Source organism: Oncorhynchus masou, chromosome 24, assembly GCF_036934945.1.
Source record: "Oncorhynchus masou masou isolate Uvic2021 chromosome 24, UVic_Omas_1.1, whole genome shotgun sequence".
Taxonomy (NCBI): domain Eukaryota; kingdom Metazoa; phylum Chordata; class Actinopteri; order Salmoniformes; family Salmonidae; genus Oncorhynchus; species Oncorhynchus masou.
The window spans coordinates 91,575,765-91,600,608 of NC_088235.1; the positions used below are offsets into that span (position 1 = coordinate 91,575,765).

The window sequence follows — 24,844 nt, forward strand, 5'->3', positions numbered from 1 at the left end:
TCTCAACGTCAACAGTGAAGAGGCGACTCCGGGATGCTGGCCTTCTAAGCAGAGCTTCTCTGTCCAGTGTCTGTGTTCTTTTGACCATCTTATTATTTTCTTTTTATTGGCCAGTCTGAGATATGGCTTTTTCTTTGCACCTCAACTCACAGGTGCACCTGTGTAATGATCATGCAGTTTAATCAGCTTCTTGATATACCACACCTGTCAGGTGGATGGATTTTCTTGCCAAAGTAGAAAGGTTCACTAACAGGGGCGTAAACAAATTTGTGCACAAAATCTGACAGTGTATGGAACATTTATGGGATTTTTTTATTTCAGCTCATGAAACATGGGACCAACACTTTACATGTTGCGTTCATATTTTTGTTCAGTGTAAATTATCCTTATATCATCTTCTTTGTGCTATTTTTTAATAATCGCACAAACTCAGTAAAGTAATCTGATTACTTTCCCCTACTTTCTCTTTAAGAGGCATTAAAACAGGGGTGTCAAACACATTCCATGGAGGGCCTAGTGTCTGCTGGTTTTATTTTTTTCCTTTAAATTAAGACCTAGACAACCAGGTGACCTTAATTAATCAATCGATTAATTTAAGCGCAGAGGGGAAATCCAGACACAGAAACACAGGGACTTCCCTCCGTGGAATAAGTTTGTCACATGCATTAGAAGAAAGCTTACCCTGGCGTTCACGTTTTCATAACCGTGTAAATCTCTCAAGGACAAGATTACTTTGCCTCGTTATATTTGCCTGTATTTATCCCACAAAATGACATTTTAATTAGCTGCTAATGTGGCTGTCATAAAGAACTACAAATGTCATGATGATCTGGATAAGACTGCCTTCTAATCATGTGACAAACTTAGCTACATCTAATGTTAGCTACATTAATAATGTAAAATGGGCAAAATGTCTTTAACTGGACATATTTCTCTGGCTGCCTTGTGCTCTACATCTATCAACAATTCTACAGTGCAGATTATGCTTTTTCCGTAAAGTTTAAAAAATCTGACCACTTGCTTACACAAGTCTATAATGTCAAAGTGGAATTTTGTTTTTATTATGATTTTTTTACAAATTCAAATCAATAAGTATTCAACCCAATTTGTTATGGCATGCCCAAATAGGAGAAAAATACATGTGTTAAACAATGTCACATAATAAATTGCATGGACTCTGTGTGCAATAGTAGTGTTTGACATATTTCTGATTTTTGAATCACTGCTTCATCTCTGTACCCTACACATAAAATTATCTGTGTTGTCCCTTAGTCCAGCAGGTAATTTTTAAACACAGATTCATTAACAAAGACCAAGGAGGTTTTCCAATGCCTTGAAAGACATATTTCAAAAAATATTTTTTGAATGGGCCTTTTCAACGGAATGTATCGAATTCCCTTTGAGGAACATGCGTGAAATTATTAAGTTTTTCAATTTGAAAAAAAGCGGAATGTAGCAAGCACAGGAAAAACTACAAAGAACTTGGTGTCCTTCCAACTCAGTTGCTGGAAGATGAATTCACCTTTCAGCAGGAGAATAACCATAAAGCCAAACAGTTACAGAGTTTAATGGCTGTGATAGGAGAAAATTGAGTTTTGATCAACAAAATTGCTGGTTACTCCACTAACCCAATTGACAGAGTGAAAAGAAGGAAGAATAATACAAATACAAATATTCTTAAACATGCATCCTGTTTGCAACAAAAAACTAAAGTTTAATATTGCAAAAAATGTGGAAAAGTTTGTCTTGAATACAAAGTGTTGTGTTTCTGGACAAATACATTGACAAACATTTCTAAAAACATATTTTCAAGTCATAGGGGTGGCTGCATCATGTTATGGGTATACTTGTTAACCTTTTGTGATAGGGGTAACAGCATTTTCACTTTTGGATGAATACGTCCCAGAGTGAACTCCTCCTACTCTGTCCCATATGCTAATATATGCTAATTATTAGTAGTATTGAATAGAAAACACTCCCTAGTTTCTAAAACTGTTTGAATGATGACTGTGAGTATAACAGAACTTATTGGCCAGGGAAAACCTGAGGAAAATCCTGTCAGGAAGTGGGACATCTGACGTTTGCCATTTTTCCCCTTGGCCTACCGAATACACAGTGGGATATGGATAATTATGTTTGCCTTTAAAATAGATTCTGTATCCCTTCACTAGATTATGTATCCCTCTTAAAAACACAGTGAATGAGGATCCTACTACAAATCATGTATTCCATCACAGGCCTGCTATTTGAGTCCATGTGGTCAGGCAGAGTGTCTCAGGAGGGACCAGCGCGCTCCCCTGACAGAGGTCCCTCTTGTTCCAGTGCTTTTCTTCAGACATAGGAGTTCTCCAGTTGGAACATTATTGATGTTTTTTGTTCTGAAACATCCTAACGATTGATTCCATACATTAAAGTTTAATTTGTTTCTAGCAGTGTCACCTGCAACAGAGCCAATTTTATGAGTTTAAAATACATGGGCTGAACAAAAACTAACACAGGCAAGTTGCTGTTTGGCCAAATCAATGCATGATGCACATAGACACAAAAATCTGAGCTCAAAGATGCACACCTGAACTTTATGGGAATCACAAAATCTGTCATTTATTGTCGAGACACAGAATATCATCAAAGGTAAGTGAATATTTATGGTGTTATTTCTAACTTCTGTTGACTCCAAAATGACTGCGGATATTTCTCTGGCTGGATTGGGCTCTGAGCACCGTTCTCAGATTAAACTTTTCCGTAAAGTTTAAAAAATCTGACACAGCAGTTGCGTTAAGGAGAAGTCTATCTTTAATTCTGTGATTAACAGTTGGATCTTTTGTCAAAGTTTATTATGAAAAATCACCGGATGTTTTGGAATCAAAACATTACTGAACTAAACACAACCCCCACTACATAATTTCTGGATAAACACAACTCCCACTGCATATGAAAACATACATGTAAACTGACTGATCATTCTGGATACTAAACACAACCCCATGCACATTACTGAACAAAACATACCCCCCATGTATTGTGTAAACATGATGTCCACTGACGTCATACTGAACTAAACACAACATCTGAGTTAATGAACTAAACACAACCCCATCTATATTTCTGACTATTTTTGACTCCTTTCTTTGGCTGAAAAAATGGCTGTGTTTTTTGACTTGGCTATGACCTAACATAATCATATGTTGTGCTTTCGCTGTAAAGCATTTTTAAACACAACCACCATGGGTAGATTAACAAGATGTTTACCTTTCATTTGCTGTATTGGACTTGTTAATGTGTGAAAGTTACATATTTCAAAAAACAACCCCACTGCCTTTTGAATGTTGTCTTCCACACCCCGCTAGAAATGCCTTTTCAAACAGAATGTTGTACTGAACTAAACTTGGTTCACAGAAATTATCACCCCCACTGACGTCATGGAAGATAAACACAACCTTTCACTTTTTCAAGAACTAAAACAAACTGCGGAATGTAGCGAAGCCCAGGAAAAACTAGAGACAACCCCACTGGTTCATACTGAACTCACAACCCCAGACACTGGAACTGAATTCACCCCCACTGGAGAACTAACCTTAAGCACAACCCCACTGACGTCACACTGAACTAAACAAAGGACCCCCAATGACTTCATACTGAACTGGCACAACCCACAGTTTTGAACTAAACACAACCCCTTGACGTCTTACTGAAATAGACAACTTTAAGTTGACTGAACTAAAACAACCCCACTGAAACTAACTAAACACAAATGTTGTTTACTGTAAACACAACCCCACTGACTTCATACTTTCAATACAAACCCTCACTGATTTAATTGCTGAACTAAACACAACCCCCACTGACTTTCTCTCAACAAAAAAATACCCCATGACGTTAGACTGAACATTTTCACAATACCACTGACATCCATTCTGAACTAAACATGTTTTCACATTGACATCATGTGAATTGTGGGCAGATAGTTGAGATAAACACAAAATTTAACACAACCCCCACTGACATTCAGGTTGTAACACAACAAAATGTGGAACTAAATCAAAGGGTATGAACACTTTCTAAAGGCACCCCCACTGTATCTCTCAATCTCTCCCTCCCTGCTCATTCTAAACACAACCCCTCTCTGGCCATACTCTCTCCCCCACTATCTCTCTTGTTCCATAGCCCCAGTCCCTAGTTCATCTGAACTGCACAACCACCTTCAAAGTCAATATTTTCTCTTCATTGACTTCCAGGAGAAACACATTACCACACTGACTTCATACTGAACTAACCACAACCCACACTGACGTCTTACTGAACTAACACACAGACCCCACTGACTTATATAACTAAACAAAACCCCATCCCCATACTGTATAAACACAACCACCTGACTTCATACTGAACTGTCTGAAATAGATTATGTTTGCCTTTAAAATAATTCTGATCCATCTGAACAATAGATTATGATTTAATCTGCAATAAACACAGTAACACAGTATCCCTCTACAAATCATGCCCCATCACAGGCCTGCTAACAGAACCCATGGGCTAATAGCAGGTGACGTCATAGAACTAAACCAGCAGCTCTCTGTCCCTGTCCCCTGACATCATACTCTCTCCTCCAACCTAGTCCACAGGCAAACCAATCTCCCATCTGACACTCTCTTCTGTTCTGTTTTGTTCTGAGGAACTGGACTCTTAAACACAACCCCACTAACGTCATACTGAACTGAATAAACAAACCCCACTGACATCTGAAGTTACGCTGGGGGATAGCAATGTCCCTGACCCAGCTGAGAGCCAAAGGATATAAAGGAAAATAACCCACACAACAAACTAACACAGGCAGACATCACACTACATAAACACAAATCAATGCAAAACAGGTATGCACATAGAACTAAAACATGCACTGACATCAAACTGAACTAAACACAAAAACATCTACAGGAACAACAAAAACTGCAGACACATACTGACATCATACTAAACTGAACACAACCCCACTGACTTCATACTGTACTAAACACAACCCCACTGACTGCGTACTGAACAAACACAACCCCCACTGACGTCATACTGTACTAAACACAACCCCCACTGACGTCATACTGAACTAAACACAACCCCCACTGACGTCATACTGAACTAAACACAACCCCACTGACGTCATACTGAACTAAACACAACCCCACTGACTTCATACTGAACTAAACACAACCCCCACTGACGTCATACTGAACTAAACACAACCACACTGACTTCATACTGAACTAACCACAACCCACACTGACGTCTTACTGAACTAAACACAACCCCACTGACTTCATACTGAACTAAACAAAACCCCCACTGACGTCATACTGAACTAAACACAACCCACACTGACTTCATACTGAACTAAACACAACCCCACTGACGTCTTACTGAACTAAACACAACCCCCACTGACGTCTTACTGAACTAAACACAACCCCCACTGACGTCATACTGAACTAAACACAACCCCCACTGACGTCATACTGAACTAAACACAACCCCACTGACGTCTTACTGAACTAAACACAACCCCCACTGACATTTCTCTCAACAAAAAACAAGCCCCACTGACGTCAGACTGAACAAACACAACCCCCACTGACGTCATATTGAACTGAGCACAACCCCCAGTGACGTCATACTGAACTAAACACAACCCCACTGACATCATACTGAACTAAACACAACCCCACTGACATCATACTAAACTAAACACAACCCCACTGACATCATACTAAACTAAACACAACCCCACTGACATCACACTAAACTAAACACAACCCCCACTGATTTAATACTGAACTAAACACAACACCCACTGACATCACACTGAACTAATCATAACCCCCACTGACATCATACTGAACTAAACACAACCCCACTGACATCATACTGAACTAAACACAACCCCACTGACATCATACTGAACTAAACACAACCCCACTGACATCATACTAAACTAAACACAACCCCACTGACATCACACTAAACTAAACACAACCCCACTGATTTAATACTGAACTAAACACAACACCCACTGACATCACACTGAACTAATCATAACCCCCACTGACATCATACTGAACTAAACACAACCCCACTGGCATCACACTGAACTAAACACAACCCCACTGATTTAATACTGAACTAAACACAACCCCACTGACATCTTACTGAACTAAACACAACCCCACTGATGTCTTAATGAACAAAACACAACCCCACTGACATCATACTGAACTAAACACAACCCCGCTGACGTCTTACTGAACTAAACACAACCCCCACTGACGTCTTACTGAACTAAACACAACCCCGACTGACTTCATACTGAACAATACACAGCCCCCACTGACATTTCTCTCAACAAAAAACAAGCCCCACTGACATCAGACTGAACAAACACAACCCCCACTGACGTCATATTGAACTGAGCACAACCCCCAGTGACGTCATACTGAACAATACACAATCCCACTGACGTCATACTTGACTAAGCACAATCCCACTGACTTCAAACTGAATTAAACAAACCCCCGCTGACATCATACTGAACAAACACAACCCCCACTGACTTCAAACTGAATTAAACACAACCCCTGCTGACGTCATCCTGAACAATACACAACCCTCACTGACTTCATACTGAACTAAACACAACCCCACTGACGTCATACTGAACTAAACACAACCCCACTGACTTCATACTGAACAATACACAACCCTCACTGATTTAATACTGAACTAAACACAACCCCCACTGACGTCATACTGAACTAAACACAACCCCACTGACGTCATACTGAACTAAACACAACCCCACTGACGTCATACTGAACTAAACACAACCCCACTGATGTCATACTGAACTAAACACAACCCCACTGACTTCATACTGAACAATACACAACCCTCACTGATTTAATACTGAACTAAACACAACCCCCACTGACGTCATACTGAACTAAACACAACCCCACTGACGTCATACTGAACTAAACACAACCCCACTGACATCATACTGAACTAAACACAACCCCACTGACGTCATACTGAACTAAACACAACCCCCACTGACGTCATACTGTACTAAACACAACCCCCACTGACGTCATACTGAACTAAACACAACCCCCACTGACGTCATACTGAACTAAGCACAACCCCACTGACGTCATACTGAACTAAACACAACCCCCACTGACGTCATACTGAACTAAACACAACCCCACTGACGTCATACTGAACTAAACACAACCCCCACTGACGTCATACTGAACTAAACACAACCCCCACTGACGTCATACTGAACTAAACACAACCCCCACTGACGTCATACTGAACTAAACACAACCACACTGACTTCATACTGAACTAAACACAACCCACACTGACTTCATACTGAACTAAACACAACCACACTGACTTCATACTGAACTAAACACAACCCCCACTGACGTCATACTGAACTAAACACAACCCCCACTGACATTTCTCTCAACAAAAAACAAGCCCCACTGACGTCAGACTGAACAAACACAACCCCCACTGACGTCATACTGAACTAAACACAACCCCCACTGACGTCATACTGAACTAAACACAACCCCACTGACATCATACTGAACTAAACACAACCCCACTGACATCATACTAAACTAAACACAACCCCACTGACATCACACTAAACTAAACACAACCCCCACTGATTTAATACTGAACTAAACACAACACCCACTGACATCACACTGAACTAATCATAACCCCCACTGACATCATACTGAACTAAACACAACCCCACTGGCATCACACTGAACTAAACACAACCCCACTGATTTAATACTGAACTAAACACAACCCCACTGACATCTTACTGAACTAAACACAACCCCACTGATGTCTTACTGAACTAAACACAACCCCCACTGACGTCTTACTGAACTAAACACAACCCCGCTGACTTCATACTGAACAATACACAGCCCCCACTGACATTTCTCTCAACAAAAAACAAGCCCCACTGACATCAGACTGAACAAACACAACCCCCACTGACGTCATATTGAACTGAGCACAACCCCCAGTGACGTCATACTGAACAATACACAACCCCACTGACATCATACTTGACTAAGCACAATCCCACTGACGTCATACTGAATTAAACACAACCCCGCTGACATCAGACTGAACAAACACAACCCCCACTGACTTCAAACTGAATTAAACACAACCCCTGCTGACGTCATCCTGAACAATACACAACCCCCGCTGACGTCATACTGAACTAAACACAACCCTCACTGACGTCATACTGAACTAAACACAACCCCACTGACTTCATACTGAACAATACACAACCCTCACTGATTTAATACTGAACTAAACACAACCCCCACTGACGTCATACTGAACTAAACACAACCCCACTGACGTCATACTGAACTAAACACAACCCTCACTGACGTCATACTGAACTAAACACAACCCCACTGACGTCATACTGAACTAAACACAACCCCACTGACTTCATACTGAACAATACACAACCCTCACTGATTTAATACTGAACTAAACACAACCCCCACTGACGTCATACTGAACTAAACACAACCCCACTGACGTCATACTGAACTAAACACAACCCCACTGACGTCATACTGAACTAAACACAACCCCACTGATGTCATACTGAACTAAACACAACCCCCACTGACGTCATACTGAACTAAACACAACCCCACTGACGTCATACTGAACTAAACACAACCCCTACTGACGTCATACTGAACTAAGCACAAACCCACTGACGTCATACTGAACTAAACACAACCCCCACTGACGTCATACTGAACTAAACACAACCCCACTGACGTCATACTGAACTAAACACAACCCCCACTGACGTCATACTGAACTAAACACAACCCCCACTGACGTCATACTGAACTAAACACAACCCCACTGACGTCATACTGAACTAAACACAACCCCCACTGACTTCATACTGAACTAAACACAACCCTCACTGACTTCATACTGAACTAAACACAACCCCCACTGACGTCATACTGAACTAAACACAACCCCCACTGACGTCATACTGAACTAAACACAACCCCACTGATGTCATACTGAACTAAACACAACCCCCACTGACATCATACTGAACTAAGCACAACCCCACTGACGTCATACTGAACTAAACACAACCCCCACTGACGTCTTACTGATCTAAACACAACCCCCACTGACGTCTTACTGAACTAACCACAACCCCACTGACATCATACTGAACTAAACATAACCCCCACTGAACTAAACACAACCCCCACTGACATTTCTCTCAACAAAAAACAAGCCCCACTGACTTCAGACTGAACAAACACAACACCCACTGACGTCATATTGATCTGAGCACAACCCCCAGTGACGTCATACTGAACTTAACACAACCCCACTGACATCATACTGAACTAAACACAACCCCCACTGACATCATACTGAACAATACACAACCCCCACTGACGTCATACTGAACTAAGCACAACCCCCACTGACGTCATACTGAACTAAACACAACCCCCACTGACATCATACTGAACTAAACACAACCCCACTGACATCATACTGAACAATACACAACCCCCACTGACTTCATACTGAACTAAACACAACCCCACTGGCATCATACTGAACTAAACACAACCCCGCTGACGTCTTACTGAACTAAACACAACCCCCACTGACGTCTTACTGAACTAAACACAACCCCTCTGACTTCATACTGAACAATACACAACCCTCACTGATTTAATACTGAACTAAACACAACCCCCACTGACATTTCTCTCAACAAAAAACAAGCCCCACTGACGTCAGACTGAACAAACACAACCCCCACTGACGTCATATTGAACTGAGCACAACCCCCACTGACGTCATACTGAACAAAACACAACCCCCACTGACTTCATACTGAACTAAACACAACCCCCACTGACATCATACTGAACAAAACACAACCCCCACTGACTTCAAACTGAATTAAACACAACCCCTGCTGACGTCATCCTGAACTAAACACAACCCCCGCTGACGTCATCCTGAACTAAACACAACCCCCACTGACTTCATACTGAACTAAACACAACCCCCACTGACATCATACTGAACTAAACACAACCCTCACTGACTTCATGCTGAACTAAACACAAACCCCACTGACATCATACTGAACTAAACACAACCTCCAATGATAAAACACAGCAAACAGAAATTTCATATGGTCAGAAAAATTAACCACACAATCATTCACTCAAACAAACACACGCATACCTTCCTGCGGCACACTGGCGTTCCTGGCATTGTCTCGTTCCTCTGCGGTCTCATTCGACACGGATGTGCCGCTCTTGGTCCTCCGCAGGACACTGAATGCACGGTTCAACCGCCTGAAGGAGCGGCTCCTGACCGAGGTGCGGTCATAGTTTCGGACTGAGGGGACAGAGAGACAGGGGCACACTTTATAGAGCAGCTCTGTTGTGATTGAACATGCCTGGACAAGTCTCTGAGCCTGCCTCACCACAGCCAATCAGATGCCTGAGATCTCTCGTTCTCTCTGCCTCTAAAAAAGCCATAACAACAGCTTGAACACATCTGTTTTAGAGAATCCAATCAAAATCCTTCATGAATTCCCCAAACACTCATTTGTTTGTCATTATGTCAAAGCTGATGAACAGGATGGAGGGGGCCTATAAACTCTGCATGGGTGATGAGCTTCATAGACTGCAGCAGTCATGTTTCATGTAATCAACAGATGAAACTAGGTGCAGTATAAATACAGCAGTCTGACCCTACTATAGTCTACTGAGATTCTGACAGGGAGTGTGGCTCTACCAGAGCGGAGCAGGCTGCAGTGGAGTGTGAGCCCCAGCCTGGCTCCCCTGAAAGCGGAGCAGTGATTCTCTGCAACGCCCCTTGTTCTGCAGACCTAGAGAGATGCAAAGGCCTCATGAAAGCCACATTATTCTTTTAAAGCATCCAGCTCTTCTGAAGATGACAGCTTGTTCAGCAGCAGTGGCTCTGCATGGCGGTGGGTGCTCTGCTCGGGGGCCCGGGCCAAAAGTGCTGTTGCAGCGTTATTTGGTGTCCCCACCGGCAGCGCGTTCACATTGAGACGGGAATGTGAGTGAGTACAACAGTTGTGAGTGGCTCCAGGGTTCACAGGTGGGATTAGTGGAGGGTGAGGGCCTATCACGTCATTCAGTATTAATGGAGCTGGGCTGTGTGAAATTCTCATCCCACCCACTCTCACTTCCTGTCTTTACATTCTTTCTCTGTCTGTCTGTCTGTCTGTCTGTCTGTCTGTCTGTCTGTCTGTCTGTCTGTCTGTCTGTCTGTCTGTCTGTCTGTCTGTCTGTCTGTCTGTGTCTCTGTCTCTGTCTCTGTCTTAAAATATTAGTGAAGAAGCAATGCTACCTAAGCTCATTTAAGAACCGGATTTCTGTCAAAAATCTTGAAGTAGTACAGATACTGTGTTTCAGTGAGCATGGGCTCTGGGATGTTTACCTGTGTGTGGGTATGATGTCAAATGTATGTTTGAATAGTGTTTACTGGTGGTATCTATGTGAGTGAGGGACTATGAAACTGTAACTAGAAAGCCTCTGCTGGCTCCCTGCTTTATATTGCTTTTCAATCAGTCACACTGACAAACAGTTCGATACGCACAAGCACGCACACATTTACGCACACACACACGCACACACATACACACACACTGCTTTATAGATCAGAGAAAGGTTACTTGGGGCAGAACTACACAATCACAAACACATCCGTACGTACGCACACCACACTCACAATCACTCTTTTTGGTACTGCTGCGGGCTGCCAGGCTGGTGGTGCTGCCTGATTGGCTGTTGTCCTCCATACTGGGGTCAAAGGCGGGGTTGACGAGGCCGGGATCGTCTGATAGGAGGGCAACAGCAGCAGAGGTGGGGCCATCGCCGGGCAGGGTGGCAACGGTGAGTTCTGACGTGCTGTCAGTGCAGTCACCCTCCTGGGAACGCCGCTTCCTGTCTGCAGACAGGCCATAGTGAGACGCACCTTTACACCTGCAAATCCACACAGGGAGAGAAGGACGATCAGTCAGGGGGACGTACCATAGGCCCAGCTGGATGAGGTGATGCATCAACAACAACATCCCAGCAAGAAAATATGGGATACTAGGACAGTGAGGTGTTTGGAACCTGTGATGGATAGAACCATTATTCTGCTCTCAGTGACTCTTCACCAATTACCATGTGTCATGAATTATGATGCGCTGAACACACAACAGCCACTGAATCACAGAGCAGAATGGAGATAGCCATCGGTCAACAATGGCTGACAACATGTCAACACTGTCTGAATCCTCCTGTACCCTCGGTGGATCAGTAGTGACAACTGTTAACAACACAGTCCAGTTAGAGACAATATAGACAGGGATTAAACCAGAGGGATAATGGTTAAAGGTCACCACCATCTCAGGAGCAGTAGTTAAAGTGTTGTGACCTCCATCACCCTCTGGCTGTGTCCATCTCCTCACTTCCACTCCCTGATCCAAGCTGCCCTGAGGCGACATCTATCTGACCTCACGACTGAGGTCATCATCTTGATAAGTGATTCATCCTCAGGCAACAACATCACACACCCAATACGCAACCTGCTAGTGTATAATTGCATATCGTCTTTCATACGTCCCTGATCATTGTATTTGTATTTAATGGCTGTTCGTCTGTAATAAAAAGTGGTTTGATAATGTCATACTGAGCCGCTAAGTCTGCCTCTTGTCATCCTTCCTGGCTTCTTTATTTTATTCATTCTGTGTATAATGACATGCATTATGCTGATCTGTGAGTCGCTGTGGATAAGACCAGCTAACAGATTGAATAATGATGTGAGCAAACAAACGTATAGAACAGGTAACAGAAGAGGCATCAGGAATACAAAACACCACGCAGGTCTTTAAGTCATATTCTCCCTCATGAAACTAAACGCATTCTCAAACTATTCTTCTTTCCCGTACCTACACTCGACATGCAACACAAACAGAACACTTGAAAGGCACAAACACACAAACACCCACGTGCACATGCACATACACAGGAACGCACACACACACATACACACACGCACGCACGCACGCAAACACACACACACACACACACGCACGCACGCACACACACACAAATCCCTACAATTGAAATCTTCACAAACTGATAATGTTGGGAATGTGTTTGCATATAGACAGCAAATAACTGTCTCTGTGTCTTTCTCTCCTATAGTAAAGGTTTTTGGTTGAAGCTCCAACAACGGAATCTGAAATAACATTGTCCTGTCTCTGCATCTCTGTGGAGCCATAAGAACAAACTTTTACTGTGTTTTTATGGGCTGGATCAGACCCAGTTAGAGCTTCTACTCACACACAGACATACACAGCAAACTGGATCCATTTCTATATACATCCTCATTACAGCAGCAGGTATTATTACTGTATATGGAAGACAGGATGCAATTAAGGCAAAATGGAAGAGATAAAGCAATAGCTAAAATGGTGGCAGTCAGCCTCATGCTCCATTTGGGAGGATACAAATAGAGGAAATAGCATTAAATGGCGCTGAGTAATGGAAGCTCAGAAACAGGCTGTGTGTGTCTGAGGGAGAGAGGCCATTGGCTCTCTGGGGGCTCCAGTGTTTTGTCTCAATCAGAGGTCTGTCTGAGCAGGTCATGCTCTGTGTCCATACATCACAGACAGAGACATTTAATCCTGAACTGGCCTCTATATCTTACTTTTCCAGCCATTGGGCTTGACTCTCGCCAGTCAGCTCTAACAGTAGGCTGACAGACACACAGAGAGTTTGGGGAGCAGTCGATTCAGTTTGGGTGTGGTGACTGACATTCAAAGAAGAGGATGAAGTTTCAGACAGTGGAGCCAAGCAGAGGCCCATTGATCATGATTTGTGGCCCAGTCAGAGCTCTGCTATGCAGGGATACTTGTGGTTACTAACTCCCCCTCCTCCACCTGTGTTCCACCAGGCTGTCAGATGGAGGGAGGCGTGTCTGTGTGTGTGTGTCCGTCCAAGCATGCGTGTGTGTGTCTCTCTCTCTCTGCTGGAAACTCAGAGTTACTATATTGAATCGCATCAAGCGTGTCGAGTCAGCAATATACCACTTAAGCAAGGGAAGTGTTTGGATAGAAGAACACTATTTCAGTCAACAACATTGAGCCCTACACCAGTAGAGAGGAGCAGCAGCCTTTCACAACATCCATCACAACATCTATACCAGTAGAGAGGAGAAGCAGCCTTTCACATGTCACTCAACATCCATTAGTGTAATTAAAGCTACATGCACATCAGACACAAAATACTGCTGTTCCACCAGCATGTTACGTGCACACGCGTATGCACACACACGAACAACACACACACAAACACATACAGACACTGCGATACACCTACAGATGGCAAAGCCTGTAGTACAGTACATTGGGCCAAGCTGACAGTAAGCAACTAAATCCTTAGACAGCATTTCCTTAATATTATTTCGACTTCGGCAGTGGAAAACAACAGTATACATAACTGTTCAGAGAGGGATGAAGACATACCATTTGTTCAGGTCTGTCAAAGGCTACTTCTTATGTCTACCAGTGTCCTTGTGTCCCTGTCTCTTTATCTGTCTGTCTCCCCGTCTGTCTACCGGTGTCCTTGTCTCCCTGTCTCTTTATCTGTCTGTCTCCCCGTCTGTCTCCTGGTCCGTCTCCCTGTCTGTTTGTCTCCCTGTCTCTTTACCTGTCTGTCTCCCCGTCTGTCTCCTGGTCCGTCTCCCTGTCCGTCTCCCTGTCCGTCTCCCTGTCTCTTTATCTGTCTGTCTCCCCGTCTGTCTCCTGGTCCGTCTCCCTGTCCGTCTCCCTGTCTCTTTATCTGTCTGTCTCCCCGTCTGTCTCCTGGTCCGTCTCCCTGTCCATCTCCCTGTCTCTTTATCTGTCTGTCTCCCCGTCTGTCTCCTGGTCCGTCTCCCTGTCTGTCTGTCTGTTTGTCTTTCCGTCTCCCTGTCCGTCTCCCCGTCTGTTTGTCTCCTTGTCCGTCTCCCTGTCTGTCTCCCGGTCTCCCTAAAAGTCTGTTTGTCTGTCCATCTCAGAGTCTGTCTCCCGGTCCATCTCCCTGTCTGTCCGTCTCCCTGTGCGTCTCCCAGTCAGTGTGTCTGTCCGTCTGACTCCCTGTCTGTCCAACTGTTTTTCTTTCCGTCTCCCTGTCCTTCTCCCCATCTGTTTGTCTCACCGTCTGTTCATCTTTCCGTCTCTGAGTCTGTCTCCTGCTCCATCTCCCTGTCTGTCCGTCTCCCTGTCCTTCTCCCCCTCTGTTTGTCTCAACATCTGTCTGTCTGTCCATCTCCCCGTCTGTTTGTCTGTCCGTCTGTCCGTCTGTCTGTCTGTCTGTCCGACTGTTCGTCTGTTCGTCTCCCTGTCTGTTTGTCTGTGTGTCTGGTCATCTCCCTGTCTGTCCATCTGTGGGTGTACCTGTCTGTCTTCCTGTCTTCATCCTGCAAGTCACCAGATGAACTTGCTGGGTATGAAATAAGCTGTAGCGTCTGTACCATCAAATTGATTGTATATCCAAATATGATCCAAGTAATAAGCTCACACAAGGTGTGTGACCAGTGCATCACCCAGGTGGTTTGAAAATAACTAGAAGGCATTATCTATTCGAGTGGAAACTCACAGCACAATATGGTCTTCCACTCAGAGATGACATGCTAGTCATTGTCTCGTGTGTGCCTTGTCATTAAGGGCTTTGGCTACCCTTAAATCAAATCCCCTTCCTTCTGGGCATCAAAGGCACAGTTCTGCCGTAGCCACTTAGGCATATCTCCACTGCTGCTAAGAGCTTTAATGGCTGTCTGGAGGAATTAAGGCCACAATCTCTCCAGTCTGAGGCCAGGAACAGGGAACCCAAACAACCGTCCCGAAGTCACAGAGGGACAGACAGGACCCCAGAGAGAGGATCCAATGAGCCTACAAAGTGTCCTATGAGTATACAAGCTAACAAAAAGACAGATCTCACATAATTTTCTTCAGAACCAAATACTCTATCTTTTTGTCTGCCCTCCTATCTAATACACAGCCTCCTCCTGTAGTGGAAGTTGTGTTTTTCTGCCCACTCCTCTCCCCTGTGTGTGTCAGTGAGTGATTTCTGGGGATCATGGAAAACTTTGTGCTTATACAGCCCGCCTCAGCAGCAGTACACCAGGCTTAGTTGTCCACAGTTTCAGACACAGAGAGACACTTCAACTATCACATAATCTCCCTCAACCCTGTGATCTGGAGAGAGATAGCTAAGGAACAGCAACTCGAACCCATTCCATATCACTAAAACATTCTCACCAATCCTCCCTTCCTCTCCTTCTTTTCAACCTGCCCTCCTACCCCCTCCCCCTCTAGCACAAAAATAATTACCCATCATGCCGTGGGAGAGGCGGCGGTGGCGATGACGGTGGCGGAAGGGAGAGAGGAGGAAGCGCCCTTGCTGGCAGTGACACAAACAGTCCTGCTCATATGATGTGAAATAAACACCAGCTCACAACTTATCAAAGCCTGTGAGATTCTCCAATCCTCTTTAGGGGTGAGTGGATTATCCTCCCTAACCCAAATACCCTACGTTCTCCTATCCCTCACTGAGCGCAGCACAGAAACATATCTTCACAGAATACACAGCCAGCACAAATAACCAGGCCACTATTAAAATATAAACTAGATCAGTCAGTCAGGTACGGACTCAGGGCTCCCATGAATGGCCTTGACTACCCAGAGTGTGGCCTCATTCCCGTCAGTCAAATCGCTGCAGTGTTGTGACCTGATCCCTGATGGGTGTATCCACTCAGAGATGGCTACTGAGTTACTGAGCGTCCTACAGGAACCAACCCAGTCCCCCGCCGGCCTTTCTCCCCTTCTGGCAGTAGAGAATCCAGCAGTGTTAATCCAGACTATAGGAGTACTGAAGTGCAATCCTCTCCCAGCTCACTACATGACAGCTCAGTTCTTAAAACACATTGGAATATAACTCCTGACATAAGAGTGGCTGAGAGAAAATAAACGTATCTATGCCACTATGAAAGAGGGGGAATTTTTATGTGAAAGAGAATGTCGTTTGGGACCGACAATTGCTTTGCCCAGGAGGCCTATGTTGGTGGTATCCCATCATTCCTGAGTGTTTCTGTTAATCAACCTTCTTATCTTCTGAACTGAGGGGTATCCTCTTTCTAATCTCTATCTCTGCTTTATCACAAGATCAAACTGGAGCTCATTGCCTTGGCAACATAGCCTGTGGATTAAGAAACTCAAAATCTCACTAATCGTGAGAATAGAAGAGGCGAAATAAACTCTTCTCCTTCTCTCTCTCTGTGTCTGAGAATGACGAAATTCCTCTGGGCGTCTGCTCCAAAAGTAATTCACTGTCCCAAGGATTAAACTCTTGACAGGAAACTGTCTGCCTGTCTGGGAGAGCTTTTGGCTTGAACACATCACACAGGAACACTCACTTCAAACAGTTTGAAGAAAGAAAACACAGCCGTTCCATTCTTTCCCTCAGGAATCTGTGTGAAAGGAGCACCTAAGCCCTAGTTCCTCTCCTAGAGGATGAGAGAACACAGGAGCACAGGGGAGCACCTGGGGCATGGACACTCACTCACTCAAAGAAGAAACAAATATTTCTGAATTTAAGCAGGAAAATTATCTTTTACTTTTGAAGAGAGCAAACAACTACATGTTAAACTCAAAACATACTAATTAATGTCAAATAAACCCAGTAAACACCTTGCGGCCCACACACACACACAACCACACACACAACCACAACCACACACACACACACACACACACACACACACACACACACACACACACACACACACACACACACACACACACACACACACACACACACACACACACACACACACACACACACAACATGGGGAGGGATATTGTTCATTAATTAAATCCATAGTGACAAAGGCCTGGAGAAAAGGAGAGAACATCTGTGTTCACTGGCTTCTTAATTAGATCAGTTAATCAATTACTAGTAGCTTTCTTTCTTTAGAGTAGACCATATACAATATACAGGGAGATAATTGACATGTCTTTATTCTTTTGAAACTTTTGTGAGAGTAATGTTTACTGTACATTTTTTAAAATAGTTTATTATCTTTTTCACTTTCTTTGGCAATGTAAACATATGTTCCACAACTCCTGCAGCTCTGTCACATGCTGGGTATGTACATTGTCAATGGCAGGCTTCTAGGGGACTCCTATGGTAGGTACATGTATAGATCATCTCTTGGCAGTAGTACTGCAGACTACTTTACCACTGACCTCAACACCCCTATCAGATCACAGTCTACTTGAACAGAGCAATACTCAATCATGAGGCATCAACGCCAAAGGAACTGAGTAATATTAAGAAATGCTATAGATGGAAGGAATCTAGTGTGGAAACCAACCAAAAGACTATTAGGCAACAACAAATTAAATTCAATCCCTTTTAGACAACTTCCTGGACAAAACTTTCCACTGTAATAGTGAAGGTGTAAACTTGGCAGTAGAAAATCTTAACAGTATATTTGACCTCTATATTTGACCTCTCAGCTTCCCTATCCCATCTAAAAATGGCAAACAGAAAACCGAAGAAAAATTAACAACAATGAAAAATGGTTTGTTGAAGAATGCAAAAACCTAAGAAAGAAATTGAGAAACCTGTCCAACCAAAAACATAGAGACCCGGAAAACCTGAGTCTACACCTTCACTATGGTGAATCACTAAAACAATTCAGAAATACGCTACGGAAAAAGAAGGAACAGCACGTCAGAAATCAGCTCAATGTAACTGAAGAATCTAACCACTTCTGGGAAAATTGGAAAACACTAAACAAACAACAACACAAAGAGTTATCTATTCAAAATGGAGATGTATATGTGAACCAATTCTCCAATCTTTTTGCTCTATAACAACAAACAAACAGCAAAAACATGTACATGATCAAATGCAAATATTATAATCAACTATTAAAGACTACCAGAACCCACTGGATTCACCAATTACACCGAATGAACTACAGGACAAAATACAAACCCTCCAACCCAAAAAGGCCTGTGGTGTTGATGGTATCCTCAATGAAATGATGAAGTAAACAGACAAGAAATTCCAATTGACTATACTTATATTCTTTAACATCATCCTTAGCTCTGGCATTTTCCCAAAAATTTGGAACCAAGGACTGATCACCCCAATCCACAAAAGTAGAGACAAATTTGACCCCACTAACTACTGTGGGATGTGCGTCAACAGAAACCTTGGGAAAATCCTCATAATTATCATTAACAGCAGACTTATACATTTCCTCAGCGAAAACAATGAACTGACAAATTGGCTTTTTAACAAATGATCATAGGACAGACTGCATATTCACCCTGCACAGCCTAATTGACACAAATAAAACACACAAAAAAACGAAGGCAAAGTCTTCTCATGCTTTGACGATATCAAAAAAGCCTTTGACTCAATCTGGCATGAGGGTCTGCTATACAAATTGCTGGACAGTAGGGTTGGGGGTAAAACATACAGCAGTGGGGTGGCAGGGTAGCCTAGTGGTTAGAGCGTTGGACTAGTAACCGGAAGGTTGCGAGTTCAAACCCCAGAGCTGACAAGGTAAAAATCTGTCGTTCTGCCCCTGAACAGGCAGTTAACCCACTGTTCCCAGGCTGTCATTGAAAATAAGAATTTGCTCTTAACTGACTTGCCTGGTTAAATAAAGGTGAAGAAAGAAAAAAAATACAACAACATATAATCCATGTACACAAACAACAAGTCTGCAGTTAAAATTGACAAAAACACATACATTTCTTTCCACAGGGCTTAAGCCCCACCCTCTTTAACATATATATCAATGAGGGCACTAGAATGGTCTGCAGCACTTGGCTCAGAATCTGAAGTCAAATGTTTGCTGATGATCTGGTGCTCCTGTCACCAACCTACAGCATCACCTAGATCTTCTGACAGAAGATCTTCTGACAGACCTGGGCCCTGACAGTAAATCTCAGTAAGGCCAAAATAATGGTGTTCCAAAAAAGGTCCAGTCGCCAGGACCACAAATACAAATTCCATCTTGACAACGTTGCCCTAGAGCACACAAAAAACTATACGTACCTCGGCCTAAACATCAGCGCCACAGGTAACTTCCACAAAGCTGTGAACGATCTGAGACACAAGGCAAGAAGGGCCTTTCTATGCCATCAAAAGGAACATAAAATTCAACATACCAATTAGGATCTGGCTAAAAATACTTGAATCAGTTATAGAGCCCATTGCCCTTTATGGTTGTGAGGTCTGGGGTCCGCTCACCAACCAAGAATTCACAAAGTGGGACAAACATCAAATTGAGACTCTGCATACAGAATTCTGCAAAAATATCCCCCGTGAACAACGTAAAACACAAAATAATGCATACAGAGCAGAATTAGGCTGATACCCAACTAATTATCAAACTCCAGAAAAGAGACGTTAAATTCTACAACCACATAAAAGGAAGCGATTCCCAAACCTTCCATAACAAAGCCATCACCGACAGAGAGATGGCAGATCTGGCTCTCAAGAGAAGACAGGCTAATTGCACATTGCCCACAAAATGAGGTGGAAACTGAGAAGCACCTCCTAACCTCCTGCCAAATATATGACCATATTAGAGACACATATTTCCCTCAGATTACACAGATCCACATAGAATTTGAAAAAACAAACCCAATTTTGATAAACTCCCATATCTACTGGGTGAAATACCACAGTGTGCCATCACAGTAACAATATTTGTGACCTGTTGCCACAAGAAAAGGGAAACCATTGGAGAACAAAAACCGTTGTAAATACAACCCATATTCATGTATATTTATTTAACCATTTGCACATCGTTACAACACTGTATATATACATAATATGACATTTGTAATGTATTTATTATTTTGGAACTTCTGTGAGTGTAATGTTTACTTTTCAGTTTTATTTTTTATTTCACTTTTGTTTATTATCTACTTTACTTGCTTTGGCAATGTTAACATATGTTTCCCATGCCAATAAAGCCCCTTAAATTGAATTGAATTGAGAGAGGCAGAGAGAGAGGGAGGCAGAGAGAGAGAGAGGGGCAGAGAGAGAGAGGCAGAGAGAGAGGCAGAGAGAGAGGCAGAGAGAGAGTGGCAGAGAGAGAGAGAGGCAGAGAGAGAGAGGCAGAGAGAGAGAGGGAGAGAAGAGAGAGGCAGAGAGAGAGAGGGAGAGAGAAAGAGGCAGAGAGAGAGAGAGAGAGAGAGAGAGAGAGAGAGAGAGAGAGAGGGGGGAAAGAGAGAGAGGCAGAGAGAGAGAGGGAGAGGCAGAGAGAGGGGGGCAGAGGAGAGAGAGAGAGAGAGAGAGGCAGAGAGAGAGAGAGGCAGAGAGAGAAAGAGAGGGGGGAGGGAGGGAGGGAAAGACAGAGGGGAGGGAGGGAGGGAGGGAGGGAGGGAGGGAGGGAGGGAGGAGGGAGGGGGAAGAAAGGGGGAGAGAATTAATGATGAACTGAAAGAACATTCATCAGTAGGCGTGCTGGTGTGTTGATTGGATTCTACTGCTTTTGCTCAGAAGAAATGTCAGCTGTATGATGAAGCGTCAGCTGAAATCCTCAATGACTGAATAGGGTTGAATCTCAGCTATAGGTTGTGACTTAACAACAAAACCTGTCAGGCCCGAGACGAACACGTGCAGGGCCCATATCATAGACACCCACAAACACAAAAACAGGTGGCTCCGCTGTGCTGGCAACCGTAAGTCTGGCTGATCTCATTTGGCAGGGTTGGTTTACCAACCCTTTGGGTGGCAAGTAGCCTTGTGGTTAAGAGCGTTGGGCCAGAAACCAAAAAGTCACTGGTTCGAATCCTCAAGCCAACTATTTGAAAAATCTGTTGACATGAGCAAGGCACTTAACCCTAATTGCTTCTGTAAATTGCTCTGGATAAGAGCATCCGCTAAAAGAGGTAAATGTAACAGTATAAAATAAAACACCCCATCAGGGACACGGCCCAACCCTGAGTCAATGAGGTCATCAGCCTCAGCTTTTAATCAGGATTTTTTCCCAATCAATATCCCATCATCAGCCAAATCCATGACCTCACATGACCAGCCAGGAACGCCATATATGCACTAGTCATTTTATTAGTGTAGCATTTCAAACAACAGTTTACCTCTCTGTACTCCTCTGTCCCTAATCTCATTTTCCTCCATCCTGTGCTATCTTTTGTACTCTCTCCATCCATCCTTTCTGCTCTCCCCTCCTCTCTCTCTCCCTCCAACTTGTAACTCTCTTTCTGTCAGAGGAGAACAGCACAGCGAGTACAGAGCTGATTTATTCTCTCCTCGGCTTGGGAGAGTAGCTGGCTCTGAGCTCGCTACAATAACAGTGATTTCTCCATACATAACAAAGACTTTGCTGTAGGAGCACAGCACAATAGTGCATACGGTATCTAATGGTATCTTTCATGCAAATTCTGGAAATTGTCAGTGCTTCAATGTAAGTCTATAAGACCCAAACCATGGCAGCTAAGAATGACTGCAGTGGAAATTGTGCTTGTATCATTCTTTCCAGGACTGTGAGAGTATTTTATGTGTTTGAGAGACACACTAAGGGTTATTAGGTACAGTATGTGGAGGTTTTTGTAAGTGTGTATGTGTGTGCACGTGTGTGAGCGTGAGAACCTTTCATGTTAAAAGGCAATCAAGGACAGCCTCCAGAGGACCTGTGTGTGGATAATACAGTATCTTCTATTCACTGTACCTTTAGAGGCCTGTGTGTGAATAATACAGTATCTTCTATTCACTGTGTCTTTAGAGGCCTGTGTGTGGATAATACAGTATCTTCTATTCACTGTGCCTTTAGAGGCCTGTGTGTGAATAATACAGTATCTTCTATTCCCTGTGCCTTTAGAGGCCTGTGTGTGGATAATACAGTATCTTCTATTCACTGTTCATTTAGAGGCCTGTGTGTGGATAATACAGTATCTTCTATTCACTGTGCCTTTAGAGGCCTGTGTGTGGATAATAGAGTATTTTCTATTCACTGTGCCTTCAGAGGCCTGTGTGTGGATAATTCAGTATTTTCTATTCACTGTGCCTTTAGAGGCCTGCATGTGGGTGTGGCTGTATAGTTCTATGTACCTGAGTGTGCTAATAGATGTATATCTGTTCTAACCTCTGTATTGCATTTCATTCAAGTGGTTAGCTTACTTTTCCCTTACATGCTACTAATGTAGTGCCAGAGTAGCCTAGAGTGCAAAACATTTCACTTATCTGGCATTCTGTCAGAATGTGCAATATTTTGTGTGTATGTGTTTGTGTCATGGGTAAAGAATAACACCCCAATATCACCCCCTGTCAAAGCATCCCTTTCTGCTAGTATCTCACAGTTCTGGAGGTGCCACTCTGCATGCCTCTGCTCTCTATGGTCTCATGGTCAGGGAGCGGGCGGGTGGGCCTTGTGGCCGTGGGACACGTGCCTCCACCAGTCTTTCCAGCCCCCGTGGAAACAAGGTCACCACGGAAACTATCCCTGCAGCGCCTTACCATAGTTCCGCTGGGCCCCGTTTGTTCCCACTATGTGCCACAGTCTCTGGATGACGTGTAGCCTGGGGTGTGACCAGGGGCGTGGCACAAGGCAGCCAGGGCATCACATCACTGACATGACAGATTAGACTAGATTAGATTAGCTTCTGCTTTCCTCTCATCTCCTCTCCTCCCTCTGTCTCACTCTCTCTCCGTCTCTGAGATAACTGTGCTCCACTGCAGTCTCTTTCTCTCTCTCTAAGTGTGTCCTAAACCAATCATAATGTTTAAGGCAAGCCAGCCCAGGCCCCAGAAATGAAGACATAATTAACGCTCTATAGCACTGCAATGTGATTATCAGGGGAGTAGAGGGCATGTGTGCTGGGGGAGAGGTGAGACGTGTGTGTGTGTGTGTGTGTGTGTGTGGCAGTGCGTGTGTGTGTGTTATCGAAGAAATCGAGTGGATTTTGTATATGTTTGCAATCACTGTTCAGAATGGTCTCCAATGAGAAAGTCATTTGCGTGTCCAGTTGGACAAGATTTTGTCTGTTGTCCTGATTTAATCATAACCTCTATACTCTCCTCTGCTCCGCTCCTCTGACTTCAGCCTGACAGATGCGGAGACAAGGAGAGCCGTCTGACCGCAGAAAAAGGATTCATACTCAATACAAAGAAAAGTTGAATTAGTGAAGCCAGACCTCCACCAAGCCGCGAGGCTGAGATGGGGCTGGGATGGTAGTCAGGGTACGGTATGTCTTTCACTGGGGATGGACCTGGAATAAACAAACGCCTCTTATCGTTCAGATCCCCCGCTCTGTGGCCGGGAGGCGGGCTAATCCTGTTAGGATGTGTCTGGGAGCACTGGGAGTACGCCGCAGCTCTCTCCACGTCAAGCTTTGGTGGAGATCAAACACCTTGGAGATTCAGGTTGAAAGGACAGAAGCTAAACCAATCACAGTGTTTAAGGAAAGCCAGCCCAGGCCCCAGAAATGAAGACGGATTCATAATTAACGCTCCATAGCACTGCAATGTGATTATCAGGGGAGTAGAGGGCATGTGTGCTGGGGGAGGGGTGAGACGTGTGTGTGGCAGTGCATGTGTGTGTTATGGAAAAATAGAGTGGATTATGTATATGCTTGCAAAAGTGGACGCAGCGTTCATGTCTTTTGTGT

At 43.8% G+C, this 24,844-nt stretch overlaps 1 protein-coding gene across 1 annotated transcript in view; it reads right to left on the reverse strand.

Moving 5' to 3' along the window:
* The window catches only part of LOC135513011 (E3 ubiquitin-protein ligase LNX-like), an 84,563-nt gene that overhangs the window by 22,709 nt on the left and 37,010 nt on the right, over positions 1 to 24,844 (reverse strand). The window contains 2 exon segments of the mRNA XM_064935636.1: positions 10,363 to 10,518; positions 11,884 to 12,137. Of these exon segments, the coding sequence (XP_064791708.1) occupies positions 10,363 to 10,518; positions 11,884 to 12,137 (410 nt within the window).